This window comes from Pongo pygmaeus, chromosome 2 (assembly GCF_028885625.2).
Source record: "Pongo pygmaeus isolate AG05252 chromosome 2, NHGRI_mPonPyg2-v2.0_pri, whole genome shotgun sequence".
NCBI lineage: Eukaryota > Metazoa > Chordata > Mammalia > Primates > Hominidae > Pongo > Pongo pygmaeus.
In genome coordinates this window covers 158,364,416-158,388,128 of record NC_085930.1, presented here as the reverse complement: position 1 = coordinate 158,388,128, position 23,713 = coordinate 158,364,416, and the positions used below count along the sequence as shown (strand labels likewise).

Genomic DNA, 23,713 nt, shown 5'->3' with positions numbered 1-23,713 from the left:
ATTACCACCAAGGCACTCATTACCAACAAGGGCACTAAAGGAATCGCAGCTTTGGCTGCCTCTCACACTGAATCTGAGAGTTGCTATTAGAATGCAAAAAAAAAAAAAAAAAAAAATTGTGGGGTGCTGGTGGGGGAACTATGTGAGACTTGTGGTTAGCTAGACCTTCTGTGTTTTAAGAATATTTTTGTCCCTGGGTCAATTGTTACCTAACTACTCGACTATATGAAACCAAGAATATCAGCCAGGTGCAGTGGCTCATGCCTGTAATCCCAGCACTTTGGGAGGCCGAGGCAGGCAGATCACCTGAGGTCAGGAGTTCAAGACCAGCCTGGCCAACATGGTGAAACCCTGTCTCTACTAAAAATACAAAAAAATTAGCCCGGCGTAGTGGCACATACCTGTATCCCAGCTACTCAGGAGACTGAGGCAAAAGAATCACTTGAACCTGGGAAGTGAAGGTTGCAGTGAGCAGAGATCATTCTCCAGTCTGGGTGACAAGAGTGAAACTCCATCTTAAACACACACACACACACACACACACACACACACACACACACACACACACACGAAAGAAATCAAGTATATCTGTAGTTTTTGCAGTAAATTGATGTCTACCATTATTTCTCTCCATTTTCTTGTGTTCATTGTACTATAAAGTGTTTATTGATTTTTTTTCTTTTTTTGCATTTGAATTACTCAGATCCCTTTAAACAGTTTGGATAGATTTTCACAAGGGAAAGGAAGGGAACTAATATTTATAGTGTGTCATGTATATCCGGCACTGTGCTAGGTGCTTTACTTTTGTTATTTGATGAAATTCTCAAAACAGCTCCATGTAATGGATGTTCTTATGCCCATTTTACACTGGAGGAGACCAAGGCTTGGAGATGTTACTTACAGTAGTCTCTTAATCAGTTAATGGAAGAAACAGATCTCAAATCCACTATACCACTCTGCCTCATTTGGGTGATATTTTCGACTGAAGATGCCAAGAAATACAAGTAAAGAAACATTGTAGGCTGGGTTTGAAATGTGAACCATAAGCTGTGTTTCCTGATAATTATTTTCAAGGTCCCCAGTAGCACTCTCCCATTCCTCTGAAGCCTAACTTGGTCCCTTTCGATGCCTCAGTTTTTGTCTTTGATCCTCCAAATAATTTCTTGCAAAATGGGAACCTCACTCTGAAAAGCACCTCTAGTCTCTCTTGAGATGCTGGGGTTCATGCCAGCCCTTTTTCCAGTTCAAGTTGTGTCATGCCTTTCAAACATGTGCAAAAAGAAAGTGGCTCTGATGGCCAGAGCCAGGGTGGCTCATCCTCTTCCCAGAATTGAAAAAAACAAAACCAACAAAAAGGAATTAAATCTCTTCACATGAATAGAGGAGAAGCTAGCCTAACCCAAAAGAATTTTTGTTTTAAAGAGGATTTGCCTTCTTTTTTGGGATGAGTGACATTTAATTCACCTGGCCCCATTAGAAAGAAGAGAAAGGAGGGCAGCGCAGTTTTAGCTTCGACATGTTTCACATTTGGAGTGACTTCGGAGCAGCCAAGCATTGGGTCAGTGTCCCATTTAAGAACAACTGGAAAAAACAACATGTTTAAAACATGTGTTAGGCACAGAGAGCGTGGAAAAACAATTTTCAAAATATTTTAGCATTTAGAGTAGCTTAGTGGCTACTCTAAAATACTAACTTCTTTTTAAGACTTATTGTGAGATTGAAGCTGATTCCTAGATGTTAGATGCAGTTGATACGGGAAACATTTCTAACATACAGCTATTGAGACAGAGTGTCAGGCTCTGGACCATTTATAATAGCAAAAACAATAGAGTCTGTGCAGTTTACCACCATACCGCTCGTTGTTTCACTGCCACCTTCTCCCCGCTCATTTGACTGCCAGCTCCTTGAGGGCCTAGATATTACAGGCACTCATCACCGTATGCATGTTTAAGTGTTGTGAATTCATCACTGAGTGCCTAGCAAATCCCAACATACATATTTGGGTACAGCATCACTTCATTTGGATCTTGGGTGTAGAAATAGCACCATATTCTAACCCTGGAAGGAACTGGCCGCATTGGACTTACTGAAAGATAATATAACATACACAAAGCCTAGTGGACTGTATATTCAAAAGTTTTTCAGTGGTAATTTTCACCACACTCCACATTTGCCAAAACTGATTTTGGGCAGCAGAGCAAAGTGGCATGCATGTGTAGACCCAGCCTCGGGAGGCTGAGGCAGGAGGATCACTTAAACCCAACTGTTGGAGTCCAGCCTGGGCAGCATCTCTTTCAAACAAAAGAAAACTGAGTTTGGAACTGAATCCCTATGGAAGATGCACTCCGCTGTAAATACTTGTCTAATGAAAAAATAGATGAATACATTCCACTTCCTATTAATTATTCTAGAATTCACTATTCATGTGGCCGGGCGTGGTGGCTCACGCCTGTCATCCTAACACTTTGGGAGGCCGAAGCGGGTGGATCACCTGAGGTCAAGAGTTCAGGACCAGCCTGGCCAACATGGTGAAACCCCGCCTCTACTAAAAATACAGAAATTAGTCAGGTGTGGTGGCACACGCCTATAATCCTAGCTACTCAGGAGGCTGAGGCAGGAGAATCGCTTGAACCTGAGGGGCGGAGGTTGCAGTGAACCAAGATTGTGCCACTTCACTCCAGCCTGGGTGAAAGAGTGAAACTCCATCTCGGAAAAAAAAAAATAATAATAATAATTCACCATTCATAAAGCGTCTCATCTTTTCTCTACTTCTGATTCTCATCCCATGTTTTTGTTTGTGAGAAAGGAGAAAAGTGAAATAAAGACTCTACCAAGTACATATTTTATACTTGACATCTGGAAATAATATCGTGAAATAGCCTCTCACATTGTTGTGGAGTTCCAACACAATAAACTTAAGGTGATTTATACATCTTTTATTTATTTTATTTTATTATTATTTTTGAGACAGAGTTTTGCTCTGTCGCCCACGCTGGGGTGCAGTGGTATGATCACAGCGCACTGCAGCCTCGACCTCCCAGGCTGAAGTAATCTTCCGCTTCAGCCTCCCAAGAAGCTGGGACCACAGGCATATACCACCACACCCGACTAATATTTTGATTTTTTTTTTTTAGAGATAAGATCTCCCTATGTTGCCCAGGCTGGCCTTGAACTCCTGAGCTCAAGCAATCCTGCCTCAGCCTCCCAAAGTGCTAGGATTACAGGCGTGAGCCACTGTGTCTGGACTATACATTTTTTAATAGCATTATTGATCCTGGCATGAGAAGAGAAAAAAAAAATGCTGGTACTAATAATAAAATTGTTTGCAATGCAGCCAAAGTTCTTTAATATGGCTCTTGGCCCAAGTCAAACAAGCAATAAAAACTCCCAGTCCTTTTTTTTTCCCATCTTGTGTTTTCAGAAAATAGGAAAAATAAGGTTAAGCAAGAATTTTGCTCAGTTTGCAGAGGCAAAGTGAGGCTTGCCAGGGCCGGGTGCTGTTGGGGTGTGTGGAGCAGATGACAGGGTGTCTCTAACACAGTGGCTGGACTGTTCACCTTCTGAAGTGAGGTTCATGAGTCACACCTGGGGCTGTCTTGATGAGTCACCAGTCTTCCAAAGTGGTTTTCTCTGGGAAGTGGCACTTCACAGTGCCACTTTTTTTTTTTTTTCCCCACCCCAGGGACAAAACTCTGGTAAATTAATCCCTGCAGGAACTGCTGGTATTACAGTCCTGATTTGGCTCATCTCCTCTTTGGGTCTGACAGCAGCTTTGCTTGACTCAGCTTCTGCCTGACTGAGTAGGTTCAGATAGAATGAGTCTGCAGAAAAGTCGGTGGTGTTCAGTGGGAAGGACGTGAGGGAGATGGATCACCACAGCTGGCCAGGGCAGAGGCACTAGGAGACCTTTCACATGGCTGCTGTGCCTACTGCTGCTAACTTAAACAAGTGGAGGCTTCTTGGCAAGTCTCTGAGGGAAGTCGAGGATTAGAGCCTGGTAGTTAAAAATACAATCCCTGCCATTCATTCGGAATTCCAGAGAATGCTGAAATTTTTTGAATTGGCAAGTGAATGGTAGAGACCGGAACCATACACTGAAATAACTTCTCTGGTCTTGTATCATCTTTTATTAGAGGATCATAAAAAAATCCCCTATTTATATATCAGTTATTATTTCTGTGTCATAGACTGCAGCTATGTTTGATGAGCTGCTTAAGTGAAAATCTGACGGGAAACTGTTAACTATAAATTCTTTGTGGTTTCAAAGAAGGATGAACTTTCTCATCTAACACATTTCTGTTGTGTGAACAGTCACCTTTATTATATGGCATGAGTCTTTTTTTTTTTTTTAATAGCTTTGGGGTTTAAACTCTGAATGCTTTGCTAATAGATGTGTTAGCTGTGCACATTGGCAGCTTGACTTTTACCTCTTTATATCTTCTATTCTAATGCATTAAAAATAGCAGGAGATGGTGCCCTTTAGGATTTGGGCAGAATGGAAGAATAATTATAACCAATAATAGTGTTTTAAAAGCTGCTTTGGGACAAAGAATTATTAATTAGGGTGGTAGAAAGAATGACAACATGGGAGGAAGATTGATTACTTTAGGGTATCTAGAAATAAAATAAAACCGAAGCTATGTATCTCTTCAACCATGTGAAGAGCCATTACTTTATTTCTGATTGTCAACATATGGAAGTTCAAAAGCCGACTCCACATTATGCAAATAGACGGATAAAGTTAAGCATAGGCGATCAATGTACTGGATGACTACTAATCTTAATATTATCACCAGGCACGGTGGCTCACGCCTATAATCCCAGCATTTTGGGAGCCTGAGGCGGGTGGATGGCCTGAGGTCAAGAGTTTAGACCAGCCTGGCCAACATGGTGAAACCCCATCTCTACTAAAAATACAAAAATTAGCCAGGTGTGGTGGCACACACCTATAATCCCAGCTACTTGGGAGGCTGAAGGAGGAGAATTGCCTGAACCGGGAGGCAGAGGCTGCAGGGAGCTGAGATCGCACCATTGCACTCCAGCCTGGGTGACAAGAGCGAAACTCCGTCTCAAAAACAAACAAACAAACAAAAAACCTAATCTTAATATTACAAACATGATCAAGTCGGGTTGCTAGTTTAGATGTGGGTGGTGAGCTGAGCATCCACTGCGATGGGGCTTCTACCGTCATGGGCTCCCTCTGTGATGTGGCCTCCCTTCTGTGATGAGCTCCCTGGGGTTTCTCCTGCAATGGGCTCCCACTGCAATGGGCTTCCGCTGTGCTCAGCTCCCATTGCATTCTGGTTTTAGGTGACAGCACAGGGACTACCTGGAGAAAGTGTGCATCTGGGCCTGGGAGAATTAGTAAGTGTGCATACCACCCCTGTCTTTGTTCTTGTGGTTAAGACTCATCTCTGGTGTTGGTTAGCAGAGCTAAGTACCGTTGGCAAAACAAAAGGTACTACTAAAAGAAATGTAAGATATGAGTAAGATATATGTCATTTCCTAGGTCTTGAAATCTAAATAAGAACACACTGATAGAATGTTTAATTTGATTTAAGTGCAAACAGTATTTATCCCCAACATACAACGAGAAAGTAAACCACTTTTTGCATACTTGTATTCTAATTTCAATTGAGGAAAATTTTAAAAGTTTAATATAAGTCTTGGGCAAGACTTCTTGCCATCTGGTACAGGATTAAAAATTGGCATAGCGTTTGTTGTCTGCTGACAGTGGGTCAGATTTACTTGGCAGGCCCTATCTGGGAATTTATCAACCTCATCCAAATCTGTTTCAGTTTCCATTTGTAACACTAGTGGGTCTAATTGGACTGAGTCACAAGAAGCAAGTTACAAAGCTGTTTCATTTAGCAAATTTTAAGCTAATTGTCTTCAGTATGTACATTTGTTTTAACACTAAGAAGATGGTGAATTGGCCTAGTAAATCAAAAAAGTTTTAAAAATCTGATTTTCTGAAATAAGACAGTTTGCTTATACTTAAATGGGGCTTGTAAATATCATAGGCTTGGCAGCTTTTTTTCTTTTTTCTTTTTTAAGAGCTAGGGTCTTTTTATGTTGCCCAAGCTGGTCTCCAACTCTGGGGCTCAAGCAATCCTCCCGCCTCAGCCTCCCAAAGTGCTAAGATTACAGGTGTGAGCCACCGCACCTGGCTAGCATTATCTGTGGAACATTTCTTCTGGAAGAGCTTGTATTCTACTGGAAGAGAAAAAAAGAGGTAGTAAGGACAGAGGCTACAGAGGAATTTCACTGAGAGGATGAAAACAGGGAGCAGTGAGTATGATTGAGTTTTAAACCAGTCTGCCTTGGTTTTATGACCCCAGGCTCCCTTTAAATTCTCATCTCACTGGTGTGGTTCTCTTTAACTGCTCAGCTAGGTTGTGGCAAAAGAAGAGGCAGTTTGGAGGCTGCTTCCAGGTCCCGTCCTAACCACTCTGTTGATGGAGGGGAGCCCTGATGTCTGAAACTGTGTGAAACTCTCATTTATTAAATCAATGGTAGGCAGAAAAAAGACAAAACACTTATGTTTGAAGACAAAATCTTTGCCCATAGAAATAAGCAACATGCTGCTAATAGTTTTAAATTCTTTCAAAATGAAACACTTGTAATCATTCCTATTTTTATATCTTTGTATGTTTCCAGCAATACAAAATATATTACATGGGATTCTCTATTTCAGAAAGTCCTTGTTGTATGGCTTCCTTCATCATAAAGTTAGTGTGGGTAAATTCATCCCAAAACACCAGGCCTTTTCCCGGGTGTTAAGAAGCTGGAGGATTCTATTTATTTATTTATTTATTTATTTATTTATTTATTTATTTATTTTTTGAGACGGAGTTTCACTCTTGTTGCCCAGGCTGGAGTGCAATAATGGCGCTCTCTCAGCTCACTGCAACCTCCGCCTCCCCGATTCAAGTGTTTCTCCTGCCTCAGCCTCCCGAGTAGCTGGGATTACAGGCATGCACCACCACGCCCATCTAATTTTGTATTTTTGGTACAGACAGGGTTTCTCCATGTTGGCCAGGCTGGTCTCTAACTCCCGACCTCAGGTGATCCACCCACCTCGGCCTCCCAAAGTGCTGGGATTACAGGCCACTGCACCCGGCCTGATTATTCTACTTTTACAGATAAGATTTTTATCTTTGCCTTTACTATGTTTGCACAATGTTTTTGATTTTTACACCTAGCCAGTACATCACCCATCATGCATAATAGGTATACGATCCATGGTTGTTGAAAAAACTTGAACCAAGTGTTGCCAACCTTGGACTCGAGGCCAGAGCTGCCTTCTCTGCACTCACTGCTGAGTGAGTTTGGGAAGCCGGGAGAACTGGCCATGAAATCTGTAAGTTACTTTAGTGGTCATAATATTCCCAGAACAGACCTGCTTTATTCTCACAGTGAGGAACCAGTATACTGTTAGCTTTTTTACCCCTGTCTCATGCATATGGGTAGTGTGACTAGGATATCCAATTAGATCACACAGGGTCAGAGCTAATATTAGACCCAGGTACCAAGGTACCCAGGTATATGTGACTCCACAACTGTGTGTGGTCTTTGCAGAGCCCACAGAGTCTGGCAGTAGGCTGCTGTGTCTGGGAGATGCCTACGTGAGTTGTGCTGTTATTTCATGGGCCATGGTGACCCAGGGGGACTTGGATACCAGGTATCCTTGGGATATGTGCCTAGAGGTGAGATAGTGGATGGATTGTCAGGCAGAGAGGGTGGGGGGAGGGAAGGAGGGAGGGAGGAAAACCAGAAAGATTGGCAGAAGGGAAGCCCAGAGGCCATTGCCCTCATCAAGGTGAAAGTTCATGAAGGAGGTAGAAGGAGGTAGCAGTGGCTTGAGAGGAGGAAACTGGAGCAAAGTTAACACCCCCTCCGCAGGCTGATGGGGAGGCCAGTCTGAGGGGAGGGTGACTTGGAGGGTGGGCATGCCGCCACACCAATTTCAAAACATTTTAACCCCAAACACACAATTTACCTGATAAATAAAATGGCTTTCTACATTTGTGTCTTTCTTGAGGAAAATATTAATCCATGAGGGAAAACTGATTTCACACGACGTGGTTTTTCATAACCTACCATTTCCAGCCAAATATCTTCTCAGAGACGTGGTGACCTTTCTTGCCCCTTAGCAAACTCCATGCTTTTGTCCAAACTGGGTAGTTCTCTAAGCAGAGACTCATAATGTAATTGGAGGCCAGGAATTGGTTGGTCTTTCTGGGACTGAGAGAAGGAGGCTGTCTGGGAAGTAGTGGTCCAAGGGGCTCTTGAAGGAAGGGGAAAAAGCCCACTCCCGCTTATATTTGTTACAGGTACCGTTAACCCCACATACCACCAGGGCTCTCCATGGGAAGCACTTGTAGAGGATTTTTCTTGTTTTTAAGTCGAGGAAAAAAATTTTTATTGTCAAGAAAAGCTTTTCTTCCCCGTAGGAACTGCTATTCTTTTTCTTTATAAACAGCATGGGATCATGTGATTGATTCCATTTGTCCCCTGATTTGAGCCACACAAAGATAGGAGCCAAATCTGTAGTTTATCTTCAGGAACTCTTTTTTGTTTGTTTGTTTGTTTGTTTGTTTTTGAGACTGAGTTTCCCTCTTGTTGCCCAGGCTAGAGTGCAATGGTGCGATCTCGGCTCACCACAATCTCCGACTCCTGGGTTCAAGCAATTCTCCTGCCTCAGCCTCCTGAGTAGCTGGGATTACAGGCATGTGCCACCACGCCCGGCTAATTTTGTATTTTTAATAGAGACAGGGCTTCTCCGTGTTGGTCAGGCTGGTCTCAAACTCCCCACCTCAGGTGATCTGCCCACCTCGGCCTCCCAAAGTGCTGCTTATACCTTATGACCTGTGTATTCATGCATCAATTTTCTTTTTTGTCTTTTTGTACCTTCATTAGTATTTTTGTTTTTACTGGTTGTGACAACAATACATAATCACTGCTAAAAACCTGGAAAGTACAAAGCAGTTTAGATGAGAAAAAAAAATTACCAGTGAGCTTGTTATTTGCATATATCACCATAAATAGTTTGGTATGTTTCTTTTTCCTTTTTTGTTCCATTTTCAAATATGAAACCTGTACAGTGTATGTATTTATACAATACACATATGTAGGCAGGTTAAATATATTTGTGTATGTGCGTGTATTTCCAAGGGAAGTTATACTTTTAAAACAGCAGAGAGACTTTTTCTTGCAGTAGACTAAGCAAGGGAGTGAAGCCAGGAAGCAGGTGGGCGTAGCGGGGAAGTGGGGATTCATCAGCTAAATTGTGGGTCCTGGCAAACACTGAGATTACACTGAGAAATACGAGAAAGGAAATGACTCAGTAACATTGAGAGAGGGAGCAGAGATGAGACAGCAGAGTGAAAGAGGGAATGGCGTATCCTGGCTTTGGGAAGTGGTGGGAAGTAGGGGGAGCTGGAGCCTGAGGCACTAAGCGATTAGAACAATAGGAGAACTTAGTTTTCAGATGAAATCATCAAGGCTGTATTAAGTGCCTCTTGTGAGCAATAGCTCACTCTTACTTGTTGCATTCAGCCTGGGAGCCACTCTTGACACCACGTTAGCGCAGCCTTACAGCTGATGTCAGGTCGACTGGTCTGCAGAGCCAGGAATTTGAGTGGCTTTCTTCTCAGAGTTGTTTTGGAGCAATGAGAACTGCTCACTTAAGAAAGACTCCCTCTTGTACTCCAGCCTTTGGGGAATACTGTGAGTGACACTTTTAATTAACAAATCCACTGGGAACAAAACTCCTTTAAATGTGTTGGCTGGGTGTGGAGTTTGACGGGTGGGCCGTGGAGGCTCCCACTGCACTGCAGGAGTGCTGGGACTTCAAGCCACGGGTAAGCTGTACATCTTTGGGGTCAGAACTGTCAGGATGAGGTCCACCCAGAAGGCCCCACACTCTGTCCCAGGGGATTTAGGCTGGCAAGCTGTGCTGGCACTCCTTAGGCAAGATGAGCTCATCTGCCACTTCAGATCCTGGGCTTCCTATGCTAGATGTTCCTGCTCTTGCCGCATTCAGGAGCCACAGCCCACTTGTTCAGAACGGGAGGGGAGAGTGGGGGACCAGCATTTGGGAATGCATCATTCCAGCTCCTGTATTATTCCTACAGCCGGTAGCTGAAATTCTGACCACAGAAGTGTCCTTGAACATCTTCCAGCAAATGATGTATATTTCCACATCTCACCGGGGCCTGTGCTGATGTTGGTTCTAGCACAGCATCAATATCCATGATGTCAGAGAGTCTAAGAAAGGTTTATGAAAGAGAGAAGGGTTCTTTTCCTTCTGGTACGAGAGTGGAAACTATTTATGTAGCACATGTCTGCCTTGGAAAACATGCTGCTTTAATAGAATGAGTTCTGAAGGAATAATCAAAGCATTTCTTAGGTCTAATTATTTTGCTAAAGAGAGTTACGTAATTTTGACATCCTCATCAATTAGTTCCTCACTTGGAAGGCCTGTGACAAGCCTGAGGCTGCTATGAGTTTCCACCTGCCCAGAAGTTGACGGATTTTATGAAAGCTTTAAACAGAACTACAGTTGTTAAACTGAAGGTGTAAACTAAAACTATTTTTTTTATTATTTATTTTATACTTACAGAAATGATTTTCATCCTTTACTTCAGTATTTCCCCATCTTTTTTTTCTTTCTTTCTTTCTTTTTTTTTTTTTTTTTTTTTTTTTTTTGAGATGGAGTCTCACTCTGCTGCCTAGGCTGGAGTGCAGTGGCATGATCCCAACTCACTGCAACCTCCGCCTCCCGGGTTCAAGCGATTCTCCTGTCTCAGCCTCCCGAGTAGCTGGGGTTACAGGCATGCATCACCATGCCGGCTACTTTTTATATTTTTAGTAGAGCTGGGGTTTCACCATGTTGGCCAGGCTGGTCTCGAACTCTTGACCTGTGGTGATCCACCCTCCTCGGCCTCCCAAAGTGCTGGGATTATAGGCATGAGCCACCGCCCTGGCCTTTTTTTTCTTTTTCTTTTTTTTTAATTATTATTTTTTAAATCACATTTATTCTAAAACCTTAGACCTTTAGACCCAAGTTTTCACTCAAGGCAATGGATGAGTTCCCCTTGGCAATACCTTCAAGTCTTGCATTAAGAAATCTGAATAACAATTTTAGCAGAGGAAGCATTTAAAAGTGAGGAAACAGACTGAAAAGAAAACAAGACAAATACAACTTCAATGCAAGGAAGTTTCTAGACTGATTAAACATAATGAAAGTAAAAGTGGTTTCCTACCTTAAAGATTCAAAGGACGCCATTGTTATTCAAAATTGAGGTGTGTTTAGCAGAAACAGCAATCATGCTCCTTTTGTTGTATGTCTAAGGAAGGTCAATGGTGGGGGCCTGACTGGAAGAGACCAGCCTGGTTGTGAGGCCCTAAACAAAGGGCTAACATTCGGTTTCTTCTATCAATGTTTGTTGTCTTTGATGGATATGGAAAGATCTCTGATACTGGGTTGGGCGTGGTGGCTTGTGCCTGTAATCCCAGCACTTTGGGAGACTGAGGTGGGAGGATCACTTGAGCTCAGGAGTTCCAGACCAGCCTGGGCAACATAAGGAGATACCCACCTCTACAAAAAATTTTTTTTTTTTTTAAATGAGCCAGGTGTGGTCGCAGGTGCCTGTGGTCCCAGGTACTCAGTAGGCCGAGGTGGGAAGATGGCTTCAGCCCAGGATGTCGGGGCTGCAATGGGCCATGATTATGCCACTGTACTCCAGCCTGGGCGACAGAGCAAGATCATGTCTCAAAAAAACAAAAAAGAAGAAGGAGAAGGAGGAGAAGGAAGATTTCTGATACTGTTTATAAAACAAAGTAGAGGAACGGGATGGATCCACTCATATATATATATCATGATATATATATGATATATATATCATATATATGAGATATATATGAGATATATATGAGATATATATATCTATATATGATATATATATCTCATGAGATATATGATATATATATCTCATGAGATATATGATATATATATCTCATGATATATATGATATATATATCTCATGATATATATGATATATATATCTCATGATATATATGATATATATATCTCATGATATATATGATATATATATCTCATGATATATATGATATATATATCTCATGATATATATGATATATATATCTCATGATATATATGATATATATGAGAGAGATATATATTATATATATATTATATATATAGATTTTATATATATAATATATATATATATATCTCATAAACTCTCACTAAAGGAAGAGCTTGATGGAGTGGGACGGGGTCTGTAAAGTGACCTGTGATGTGATTTGGAAGGTGGTAGGCAAAGCTGGAGGCCACATCCACCTTTCTTAGAATGTACTGGAAACTCTGAGCAGAAGCTCATGTTTCATGTTGGGCTAGTTTCTCTGTGATTAAGTCACAGTAACAAACTGGAAGTTGTATGTGATCAAAGATGTAATCACGTCTTCTCCCTTGTAAACCTTCATGCCTCAATATCTAAGTTTCTTCATAAGCTGGCACTAGTTGACTTTCCTACTATTATTTTCTAATACTCTGCCTTCCAGCTACCCTATTGTCACCTTGCTTGGTGACAGTGAGCTTCTTGAGGGCTTTATGTGTCACCTTTGGGGACCTCGAAATACCTTACACTCCTACTGTGAGAGCTCACTAATGTGGTGTTCAGAAGCTGGCTTCATGGGCCCATCTTTTGCTTGATGACAGCCAAAAGGATTCTCATTATGTCAATTCTATGAGTCAGGAGAGTATGGGGGACTGGCTGGGAAGGTAAGCATGGCTCCCCTTCCAGGAAGGAGCTCACACTATGGCACTCCAGTGATTGGATGGCCGAGAAGCATTGAGGTGGTGGGGAATACAAGCTCCACGGGCCGAGGGGAAGTTCACTGGGGCTAACTGCATGCAAGGGCTGTCTGGACAGCGATGTCTTGGGCTTGTGTTTAGAGAGCTGCTTGCAGAATCCCCAGTGTGGCCTAACCAGGATGCAAGGAAAAATAGGCAAGTATGTCCATGGATGAAACCAAGCACAATCTATCAACCACTCAAGCAGATCCTAAGGGAAGAATCAGTGTCGTTAACTATTATGCTGTTGTTGGTGATGATGATAATGATGCTGACAATTAAAAAGATAATTAATTGTTTTCCTTCTTTTAGTCACATAGAAAAAATCACCACATGGCAAGACCCTAGGAAGGCGATGAATCAGCCACTGAATCATATGAACCTCCACCCTGCCGTCAGTTCCACACCAGTGCCTCAGAGGTCTATGGCAGTATCCCAGCCAAATCTCGGTAAGCCCCAAGCTTTTTTAAAATTAAAAAAGTTTTTTATTTTTGGTAGAGTTGGGGTCTCCCTTTGTTGCCCAGGCTGGTGTTGAACTCGTGGGCTCAAACAATCCTAACACCTCAGTCTCCCAAAGCGCTGCGATTACAGGCATGAACCACCGCGCCTGGTGGAGCCCCAAGCTTTGACTCTGAGCTGAAGAAACGAGTGTTCAATCAAGGGGTGGCGGGGCTCATAAGTGGTTCTGGCTGTTCCCATGTTTCTTCATGCACCCAGATGGTGTTTGCTCCTTCTTCTTGGTTGCAATACCATGTTACCCTTCTGCTGCCTTTCCCTTCTTTACTTGGTCTGTTTACCACCAACTCATGATACTGCTGCCTCAGTTTTAAACTATAGTTCTGACCTTCCCTCCAATGGCCTTAATTGGGGTAGAAAAATCAGTTAGGCCTCCTGTCTTCATCTAGACTGAGGCAAGTAGGACACATACACGCTTTGGGTGACTTTGGCTCCTGGCGACTGCCTACAGGTACAATTCTAGTCTCAAATCCCTAAGGCAAGTAGGACACATACACGCTTTGGGTGACTTTGGCTCCTGGCGACTGCCTACAGGTACAATTCTAGTCTCAAATCCCTATCCTTATTTCCCTTTTTTCCTTTTTTTTCATAATTGCTGCATAACATGTGTCAGATAGCATGCCAAGTGCTTCCATGCCTTACCTTATGAAAGCCTTCCAAAACCCCTACAAAAAGTAACAGGCTCTCCAGTTTATAGATGAAGAAACTTTCCGAAAGTCTTGCCGCTTGTGGAGCGCAAAGCTGGAAAGCAGGCTGGTCTGATTTTAGAAGGGAGTGTTAACCATTACATAACCTGCAGGTGGCTTCTCCCCATACCTGCCGTGGGATAATATGGCTCACTTTTTACTTCATTTACAATATTTAATAAGTGTGATTTTAGACTTGAGAAGAGAATATTTTCTGCTAAAATTATCCCCACTAGAGATAATCACCAGTGAATTAATACACTGCAGCAACGGAACCAGCCAGCTTTTTTGGTAATCATTCCTTTCCTTCTCCCCCAGGACTAAAAATAAAAAAAGGCCAATTTTAAAGTTTTAGAAAAGTTGGTGCCATTTTCAGATAACATTTCCATTTAAGATCAGATATCCAGATATGCTTTATACACAGAACAGTTAATTTTAGGGAGTGAAAAGAATCTCCTGTTGGATTTTCAGGAATGAACAAGATAAAAATGGAAGCGTTATTCCTGGACACCCTTCCCTCATACTGTGGCTTAGCCAAAGTGAGTATGAACTCAAGTAGACCCTAGTCAGCTTCAAGTGTCAGTTCTTCCAGGAAGTCTGAACCTACTGCTTTAAAGCTTGCAGATGTACAGTTTCCAAAAAGCAAGTGACATGGAATAACCTCTGTTGAGTTCCTTATCTAAAGGGCAGATCAAAGAAAATGCAACCAGTTCTGGTACCAGCAGTGGTAAACCAAAGCCTCCCGTGAGTCATTTTGTCCCAAATATACAGGAGCTCATGTAGAAATCAGATGCCACTGTAGTAAAGAGACCCCAAATTAGGTGGCATTAGACTGGTTTTTACAGTTTCTTTAACCATTTAATTTTCATCGAAAATTCTAAAAACTGATTATTAAAGTTTTAACTTTAACTTTGTAATCAATTATAATCGGAAAAAAATCTTTCATGAACCCAGTTTACAAAAAAAAAAAAGAAAAGAAAAAAAAATTCAAACACTTCCTCCAATCTCCCTTTCCTCAGTCCCCAAGTTTGTTTCCTGGAGCCAACCAGTGTTTCTAGTTGTGTGTGTGTGTGTGTGTGTGTGTGTGTGTGTGTGTGTGTGTTTCATCATACTAAGGTTAGCATATCATAGCCACTGTTCTGTATCTTGCTTTCTTCACCTGCCTGTCCATACATATAGAGCTGCTTCATTCTTTTAAAAATTTGCCTATTAGTCTACTATATTAATATGCTATAATTAGTTTATTTAACTAACTCCCATCTGGTAGATATTTAGGTTGTTACTAGTGTGTTGCTAGCATACAAATACTGGAGTGGATATCCTTTGTCATGTTCTTTTATGCATTCTCCTTAATTTTTAAAAATTGTGCAACATGTAGGAAGTGGACTAATTAAAAGAAGCTTGAATGCTTGGAACTAGATATTGAAGGCACCTGTGAGTCTGCCTGTACGTGCATACATGCACGCACATGTGCACACACACACACACACAAAGTCCAATTGCACTAGTCAAATATATCTAAAGAAGTTGTAATCTGAACATTCTGAAACAAATTTACCTGTAGCCCAGTAAAATACCTTAGTTTCCAGATTTCTATTTTTATTTAATTTTTGTTATTATTATTATTATTTTGAGAAAGAGGCTCACCCTGTCATCCAGGCTGGAGTGCAGTGGCATGATCTCAGCTCACTGCAACCTCTGCCCCCTGGTTCAAGCAATTCTCATACCTCAGCTTCCCCAGTAGCTGGGACTATGGGCATGCACCACCACGCCCAGCTAATTTTTGTGTTTTTAGTAGAGACGGGATTTTACCATGTTGGCCAAGTTGGTCCCGAACTCCTGACCCCTGGCGATCCGCTTGCCTCAGCCTCCCAAAGTGCTGGGATTACAGGCGTGAGACCCGGCACCCAGCAGTTTCCAGATTTCTAATAAGGCAGTGAATTTCTCAAGATGCACATTCTGGGGTTTTTCCAACAGTATTTGTGTATTTGCCCATTGCAAAGTGTGTTTCTAGCTTATGGAGAATCACAGATGTGTCTGAAGGATGGAAATACAACTGTGAATGCCAAGTAAGTTCCAAAGACCAGGACTTAATTTAGAGAGTCTCAATACAGTCGGAATAATAAATGATTTACTCAGACTATTTCATTTCAAGCCATAACTCTGCCTGTGGTTCATAGTCTTTATTATATATCTTTAAACATATAAAAATAAAAAGAGCAGAGCTGGGTGTAGAGGTGCATCCCTGTAGTCCCAGCTACTTGGGAGGCTCTGAGGTGGGAGGATCTCTTGGGCATAGGAGTTTGAGACCAGCCTGGGCAACATAATGAGATCCCCATCTCTTAAAAACTAGAAAAAGAAAAGAGCAGATTCTTTTCCTCCCACTCTTCCTTCTTCTTAAATCTAGAACTTTGGTACTTTTCAATGGAATGTAGCTGTCAAATAAGTGAACTAAAGTGATAGGTCTTCTTTAATGCAAGGCGTTTATATACATGTGAAAAGGATGTCAAAATATAGTTAATAACATTACTATCAGATGATAGAATAGTACCTTTTATAACTAATTTTATTTATTTCTAGAGCTGTGAGATAATCAGTGGCATAGTTAAATACATTCAGAAACAAATCTCCTTGTATTGGGTCCCTGTATGTTTCTGTAGGTTAGGTACACGGACTTGGGTGTCTGACTGCCAGAATTTGAATCCTGGCTCTGTAGTTACTAGTTTGGTGACCCTTAAGTTATTTGTCTGTGCTTTGATTTCATCATATGTACAATGGGGATTATTAATATATGAGGAACTTACGAGTTTATATATGCGAAGTGCTTAGAACTATGATTGCCACATAGTAAGCTAAAATATATGTTTTTTATTATCATTTTTATGGCAAAAAATTATTTTATATTTTATTTAACTATAGCATGTTATATTTTAAGACAATTTAACTGTTCTTTATAAGTGCTTTCTGGAATAAAAATGATTTATTTTGGGCTGGTTAGATTGCAAAGTGTTTTAAATTAGGAACAATTTATTCATTACCTTCAGTGAGGATGGTGCCCTCTGGTGGAAATGTTTAAGTTACCTCTCCCAGGAGAAACTTCTTATCACTAGACACCTTATTTTTTATAAGAGCTTTAGATGCCGGGCGCGGTGGCTCACACCTGTAATCCCAGCACTTTGGGAGGCCGAGGTGGGAGGATCACGAGGTCAGGAGATCGAGACCATGCTGGCTAACACGGTGAAACCCCCGTCTCTACTAAAAATGCAAAAAATTAGCCTGGTGTGGTGGCGGACGCCTGTAGTCCCAGCTACTCGGGAGGCTGAGGCAGGAGAATGTCGTGAACCCGGGAGGCGGAGCTTGCAGTGAGCCGAGATTGCGCCACTGCACTCCAGCCTGGGCGACAGAGCGCAACTCCGTCTCAACAACAACAACAACAACAAAGAGCTTTAGATGTATTCCTGTAATGCGACTTGTAAATCGAACTATATTTTTATTGTGAGAGGAAAGACCCATTACTTAGTCATCCTGGAGTGAGTGACTTTGTAAAAACAGAGGATTCTTTCTGCAGGTTGGCAGATTTGTTGAACAGTGAGTCTAAGTAAAATGAAATAAGCTCTGAAGGGGAAAATTGCAAAAATATGGGTTTTTTTTTTTTTTTTGCACTTTAATTCAAATAGCCATCTCCAGTTTGGTCTAGCTTAAAACTAAAATTTTAGTTTTCGTATTTGCCAAATCAGGCTTTACCAATTTGGATTCTGTCTGAGCAGAGTAATGGCCTTTAAGCCTGAATTCCCAGACATATGCAATAAATGGAAGAAGAAAAGACGACCTTGGGGGACTTTAGATAATACAGAGGAAAGGTTACCATTTGGTGGAAGCCATATCAGTATTGTCACTTGGGAGTTAACAACTTGTTCAGATCCTCACTTTTAAGTAACACAGGGGAAGTTTTACTATACATATGAAAGTAGATTTTTTTTTCTTTACACAAGCCAGACAGAATTGTTTGCTTGTTTGTGATGGAGACTTGGCTACCCAGGCTGGAGTGCAATGGTGCGATCTTGGCTCACTGCAACCTCCGTCTCCCAGGTTCAAGCAATTATCCTGCCTCAGCCTCTGGAGTAGCTGGGATTACAGGCGCCCGCCACCACACCCAGCTAATTTTTGTATTTTTAGTAGAGATGGGGTTTCACCATGTTGGCCAGGGTGGTCTCGAACTCCTGACCTCAGGCAATCCTCCCATCTCAGCCTCCCAAAGTGCTGGGATTACAGGCGTGAGCCACCGCACCCAGCCAGAAGTTTGTGTGTTTTAAGTAGGTTGTGGGCCTTCCTTACTATTAATACTTACTAAAATTTTAAAAAAGAGAATAAGAGGGAAACAAACAGGGAAAAAAATAGACTGCCTACACAGGCTCTGTTATAATATATAAAACAATGGGCTTGAGAAAATGAAGCCTGCTGCAGATCTCAGTCCTTGGTTAGAGTGGTGGCGAAGCGGGCGTGGAAGTGGGATGGAAGGTGGGGACTGTTTTGGAAGAACTTGAAGTCAGAACTGAGTTTCTCTTAATTTAGATGTTTATGTATTGGGTTATTTAACCTCTGAGTCTCATTTTCTTTATCTGTAAAATGGTGATAATGATAGTACCTATCTGATAACATTGTTTTGAGTATTTAGGTAGTCCATGTCTTGGTACCTGATGTATAGTAAGCTGCCAGCAGTTGTATTGTTACAGCTATTATTGTTAGCCAGTTGCCTCATTTTTCCTCCCCTTTCTGGCTCCTGTGTAATCGAAGGAAGAGCCTTTGATATGCTCTGTTAGAAAGCCATTCCATTCCTCCTTCAGGAAAACCCAGCCATAGTTACGGCAACTTATATTTGTTTGGGCACTTTTGCTTACAAATTGTGAAACTAGCTGGTGTGGTACCAAAAAACAATATTTAACCTTGGACAGCAATTGTGAGAAGATGAAGAGGAGCAAGCTTGTGACTGTCAGGTCATTCACAGAGGGAGTTTGTGAAGAGCAGTCACACTTGAGTTCTAAGTGAAGAACATTTTCCCCTCTGCAAGTAGTGAAGTGGTAGATTTTCCCATTTCTCAGCAGACAAATACTGAAATCATGCAACAACTTAAAGTAGCTCCATATTTTAAAATGTTTTTACCAAGAGAAAGTGACATGCTTTTTTCCTTTCTTTCTTTCTTTTTTTTTTTTTTTTTTGCCTTTTTGGTGATAATCCTAGTGATCATAAACCATGGTGGTGCTGAGCTGCTGTCACACACTAATGGGGCTCTTTGTTGGAATGAGACCCTGACCTGAGATGCCAATATCCTTCCAGACAGTACAGGAAAAATAAAGACTATAACAACTTCACCAGCCTGCGAACCCTAGCCAATTCAGAAACTTTTGGTAAAGTGCAACTAGAGTGTATTTTCAATACTATAGGAAATTTTTAAAGTTACATATACACACACATGCACACACACACATTTACTTACCCGTTTGAAGATGTGCCATCCACCAGCCCAGAGTCTAAGTCCTCCAGGTCTGTGTCTTGAGCTGTACTTCAAATTATAGACACATGTGTGGTTTTTTTTTTTTTTTCTTTTCAGGGCATACTTTTCAAGACAAGATGGAAAATCTTGTCTGTGCTCAGTTTGCTAAGTTGGCTTGCTGTTCTCTCTAGGAAGTATACAAAGAAGCTTAACATTGTATCAAGAGCAAATAAAATAGCTAAGGGATATCGAAGCCCTGCGTTGCTTAAAGCACTTAGAAAGGAATCCTGAAAGTTCACTAGAAGTCAGATTTCTACTTAGGCATCTTATGTTTTCCTTTTTTCCATTAGTCTTTTTCTTAATCAAATTTACATGGTGAGTTCACGGCAGACACATCTGGCTACTGTGATTTTTCCAGCTCTGATGTTCTCACTGCTTTTGGAACTTTGTGGTTTATGCAGCATAAATTAGCCAAAAGTGCACCGGCACATACACGCACAAACCCAGAGACAAACAAACAAAAAAATACCCATACACTTTTTGGGGGATGGTGGAAGTGTTGGGTGTTGTAGGATTGTTGTGGTGGAAAGTTTGTGTTTATGGAAGAAAAGGAACACTGGTGGGCACAGGACAGGGGGAAAGGTTTCTGTTTAAAAAGGATTTTCTTGATTAAAAAAAGGATGGAAAAGTTTTCTAAACACTGTAGAAAATCAGTTTTGTTTTTATTTTGTATAGAGATTGGGGCATCTCACCATGTTGCTTAGGCTGGTCTCGAACTCTTAGTCTCAAGTGATCCTCCCACCTTGGCCTCCCAAAATGCTGGAATTACAGGTGTGAGCCACTGTGCCCTCAATCTTCTTAGATTTTGAGGAAGCTATCTATTGTCGGATACACTCTGGTTAATCAGCATTATTGAAGTCTACCTTCTTTGGGGTTTCGAAGAGGAGATTCTTTTTCTTTTTTTTTTTTTTTTTTTTTGAGACAGAGTTTCGCTCTTGTTGCTCAGGCTGGAGTGCAATGGCACAATCTCGGCTCACCACAACCTCCACCTCCCCACAACCTCCACCTCCCGGGTTCAAGCGATTCTCCTGCCTCAGCCTCCCAAGTAGCTGGGATTACAGGCATGTGCCACCATGCCCGGCTAATTTTGTATTTTTAGTAGAGACGGGGTTTCTCTGTGTTGGTCAGGCTGGTCTCGAACTCCTGACCTCAGGTGATCCACCCACCTCAGCCTCCCAAAGTGCTGGGATTACAGGCATGAGTCACCGTACCTGGCCTGAAAAGGACATTCTTTATAGTTCCTTTCTTTTACGGTTTTTAAGGAATATGTGAAATGAGACTGAAAAAAATTACCAAATCAACGGATTGAGTTCTTTTTATGTAATAAAGCAGGACATAATAGCATATAAAAAAAAAAATCTTATGTTTTCATGGCTATGTTCCACTTATCTTAATATGGATGAGTCTTTATTAAGATTAGGTGATGGAGACTTACAGGTTTTATTATATGAAATTTCGAAATTTAGGTAGAAAATTTCTTCTTTGATAAGAAATAATAAAAGCCATGAAAAATGTCTGATGACACAATTTTCCTAAAAAAAAAAAAAAAGTAGTATGCTAGGTGAATATTTTGGGAACCATACACAAAGATGTGTTAGTTATAATAGCCAGTAAATAAACAAATGCCTGAAATATGAAAATAAATAAATTTATTTATTTATTTATTTTCTGAGATGCAATCTTGGTCCGTCGCCCTGGCTGGAGTGCAGTGGTGTGATCTCAGCTCACTGCAACCTCCGCCTCCCAGGTTCAAGCCATCCTCCCAGCTCAGCCCCTGAGTATCTGGGATTACAGGTGCCCACCACCACACCCAGCTAATTTTTGTACTTTTTAGTAGAGACAGGTTTTCACCACGTTGGCCAGGCGAGTCTCAAACACCTAACCTCAAGTGACCCACCTGCCTCAGCTTCCCAAAGTAAGTGCTGGGATTAGAGGCTTGAGCCACTGTGCCTAGCCACAAATATATTTATAAGCAGTGAAATAATGGATATAGACCATGTAGACACATGGAAAACTTTGTTATAACATTCTAATTTTATACAGCATGACAAATTGTTTATGCTATAATTATACTTCTATTTTTTTGAAAAACACATTGCTTAGATTCTTTCCATTTTTTCACAAGACTAAGCTTCTTGAGGACAGGGACTTGATCTCCATTTGTGTATTTCTAGCCCCAAGCAAAGCTCATTAGGCATCATAGGTGTACTCTTCTGTAGAATAAATGTGTTGAGTAAGTCAGTTATGTATTTTTAAATGTTAATAGTGATTATAGTTAGGCCTTTGAGTTAAGGGTGATTCCTTCTATTTTCTCTGTAATGTGGTTATATTACTTTTGTAATAGCCAAAAGGAGAAAAAAAAAAAAAAAGAGTGAGCACAACAGGGGAGAACCTTGAGCTTTTTATGGTGGAAGAGGAGAATGGTGTGTTGGAAAAAAGCCTCCAGGCCCCATGTGTATTAAAGACAAAATCAAGAATGCTCAGGCCTCTGCAGTTGAGCAAGTCTGCCTGTGGCAAATAGATTATTCACTAGTCTCTAAGATCAGTGTTTATCCAAGTGTGGTCCAGATCTACCACTAGCTGGATCACTTGGGGGCATTTGTTAAACACACATTTTTAGAATACAGTGGTTTGTTTGCTCCCAAAAGAACTATCCTGGGCTGCTGCTAGGAGGAATGTGCCCTGGAAATTTCTGTGTCAGTAAATGTAGGGTGGCATCTGGAAAAGTATGCTGTTTTCAAGTGCTCAGATGACTCTGATCATCAGCCAGGTATGGGAGCCACAACAGAATTGTGTATGTTAAGGCCAAGTGCAGTGTCTCACACCTGTAATCCCAGCACGTTGGGAGGCCAAGGCGGGCGGATCACCTGAGGTCAGGAGTTTGAGACCAGTCTGGCCAACATGGCGAAACCCCATCTCCACCAAAAACACAAAAAAAATTAGCCAGGTGTGGTGGCACACACCTGTAGTCCCAGCTACTTGGGAGGCTCAGGAAGGAGAATCGCTTGAACCCGGGAGGTGGAGATTGCAGTGAGCCAAGATGGACCTGCTGCACTTCAGCCTGGGCGACAGAGCCAGACTCCGCCTCAAAGCAAAGCAAAACAAAACAAAACAAAAAAAGAAGTGTGTATGTTATCACAGTGATGGGAAAATGCCAGTATAATAAAAATACAAGAACCTACTCAAACGTTCAGTCTTTAATTTACCTGAAAAGGACTTGGAGTATGCCCACCAACTTTTTAACTGATTCTTTGTCTGAAATAGACATTTACTAGGGCATTGACTTTTGTCATTTTGGTGCTTAGTGTTAGTGCACACATGAGCTTTGGGTAAGTGAATGCTGAAGCGGCTTCCCAGAGCATCTTGACCCCAAATATTCCAAGTAAACTTCAAAAATGAGGAGGAAAGTTATAGCTTGGGATCCAGATTCTTGAAATGTATTGTTTAATTCACTGGGTAAATGTATAAGCCTGCTTCAGTTTTGCTTGCAGAGAGCGGGCCTGAGAATCAATGAGGCCTTCGTAGGCCTAAACCATGACGAATTGCAGAGAAGCACCCCACTCCTGGGGAAGAGGGAGGCCTTTTAGGAAGGTGAAGGCTAGGTCAAACTTGTTTTCTTTTTTAGTCCTTTCTTTGTTTGCACCACATTAATTAGTTAATTAATTAATTAATTTTTAATGGAGTCTAATCTCTTCACCAAGCTGTAGACCTCTGTTGAGAGTTTTAAAAATAATTTTGACAATTTTCATCCTGTTTGCTGGCTGACTTCCAAAAGTTTGCCCTCAGGAGCTTCCTTGCTGTGGAGAATTTCACCCAGTTAAGGGTGAAAGGCAGGCAGTGGGATTCGAGGTGGTTTGTCATTCAGCCACTTGTTCCAAATTGATAAGTGCTGAGTGATATTTTGACACTTCTCTTTGATCTCCTCTTTGGCGTCCCTGGTAATATTGCTCCCGCCTGTGTGTGATCATCACCTCTCCCACCCAAGTACCAACTGATTGATTTCTTCTTCCTTTCTGGAAGTCTAAATTTATTCCCTGGGTGTTTTGCAGTTGCTGGTGGTCAAGAACAGCTGTTCTT

The 23,713-nt window shown here is 41.5% G+C and overlaps 1 protein-coding gene across 1 annotated transcript in view; it reads left to right on the top strand.

The window, feature by feature from the left end:
* The window catches only part of WWTR1 (WW domain containing transcription regulator 1), a 141,824-nt gene that overhangs the window by 72,543 nt on the left and 45,568 nt on the right, over positions 1-23,713 (top strand). The window contains exon 3 of the mRNA XM_054480241.2: positions 13,196-13,332. Coding sequence (XP_054336216.1) covers positions 13,196-13,332 — 137 coding nt within the window. The remainder of the gene's footprint in view (positions 1-13,195; positions 13,333-23,713) is intronic.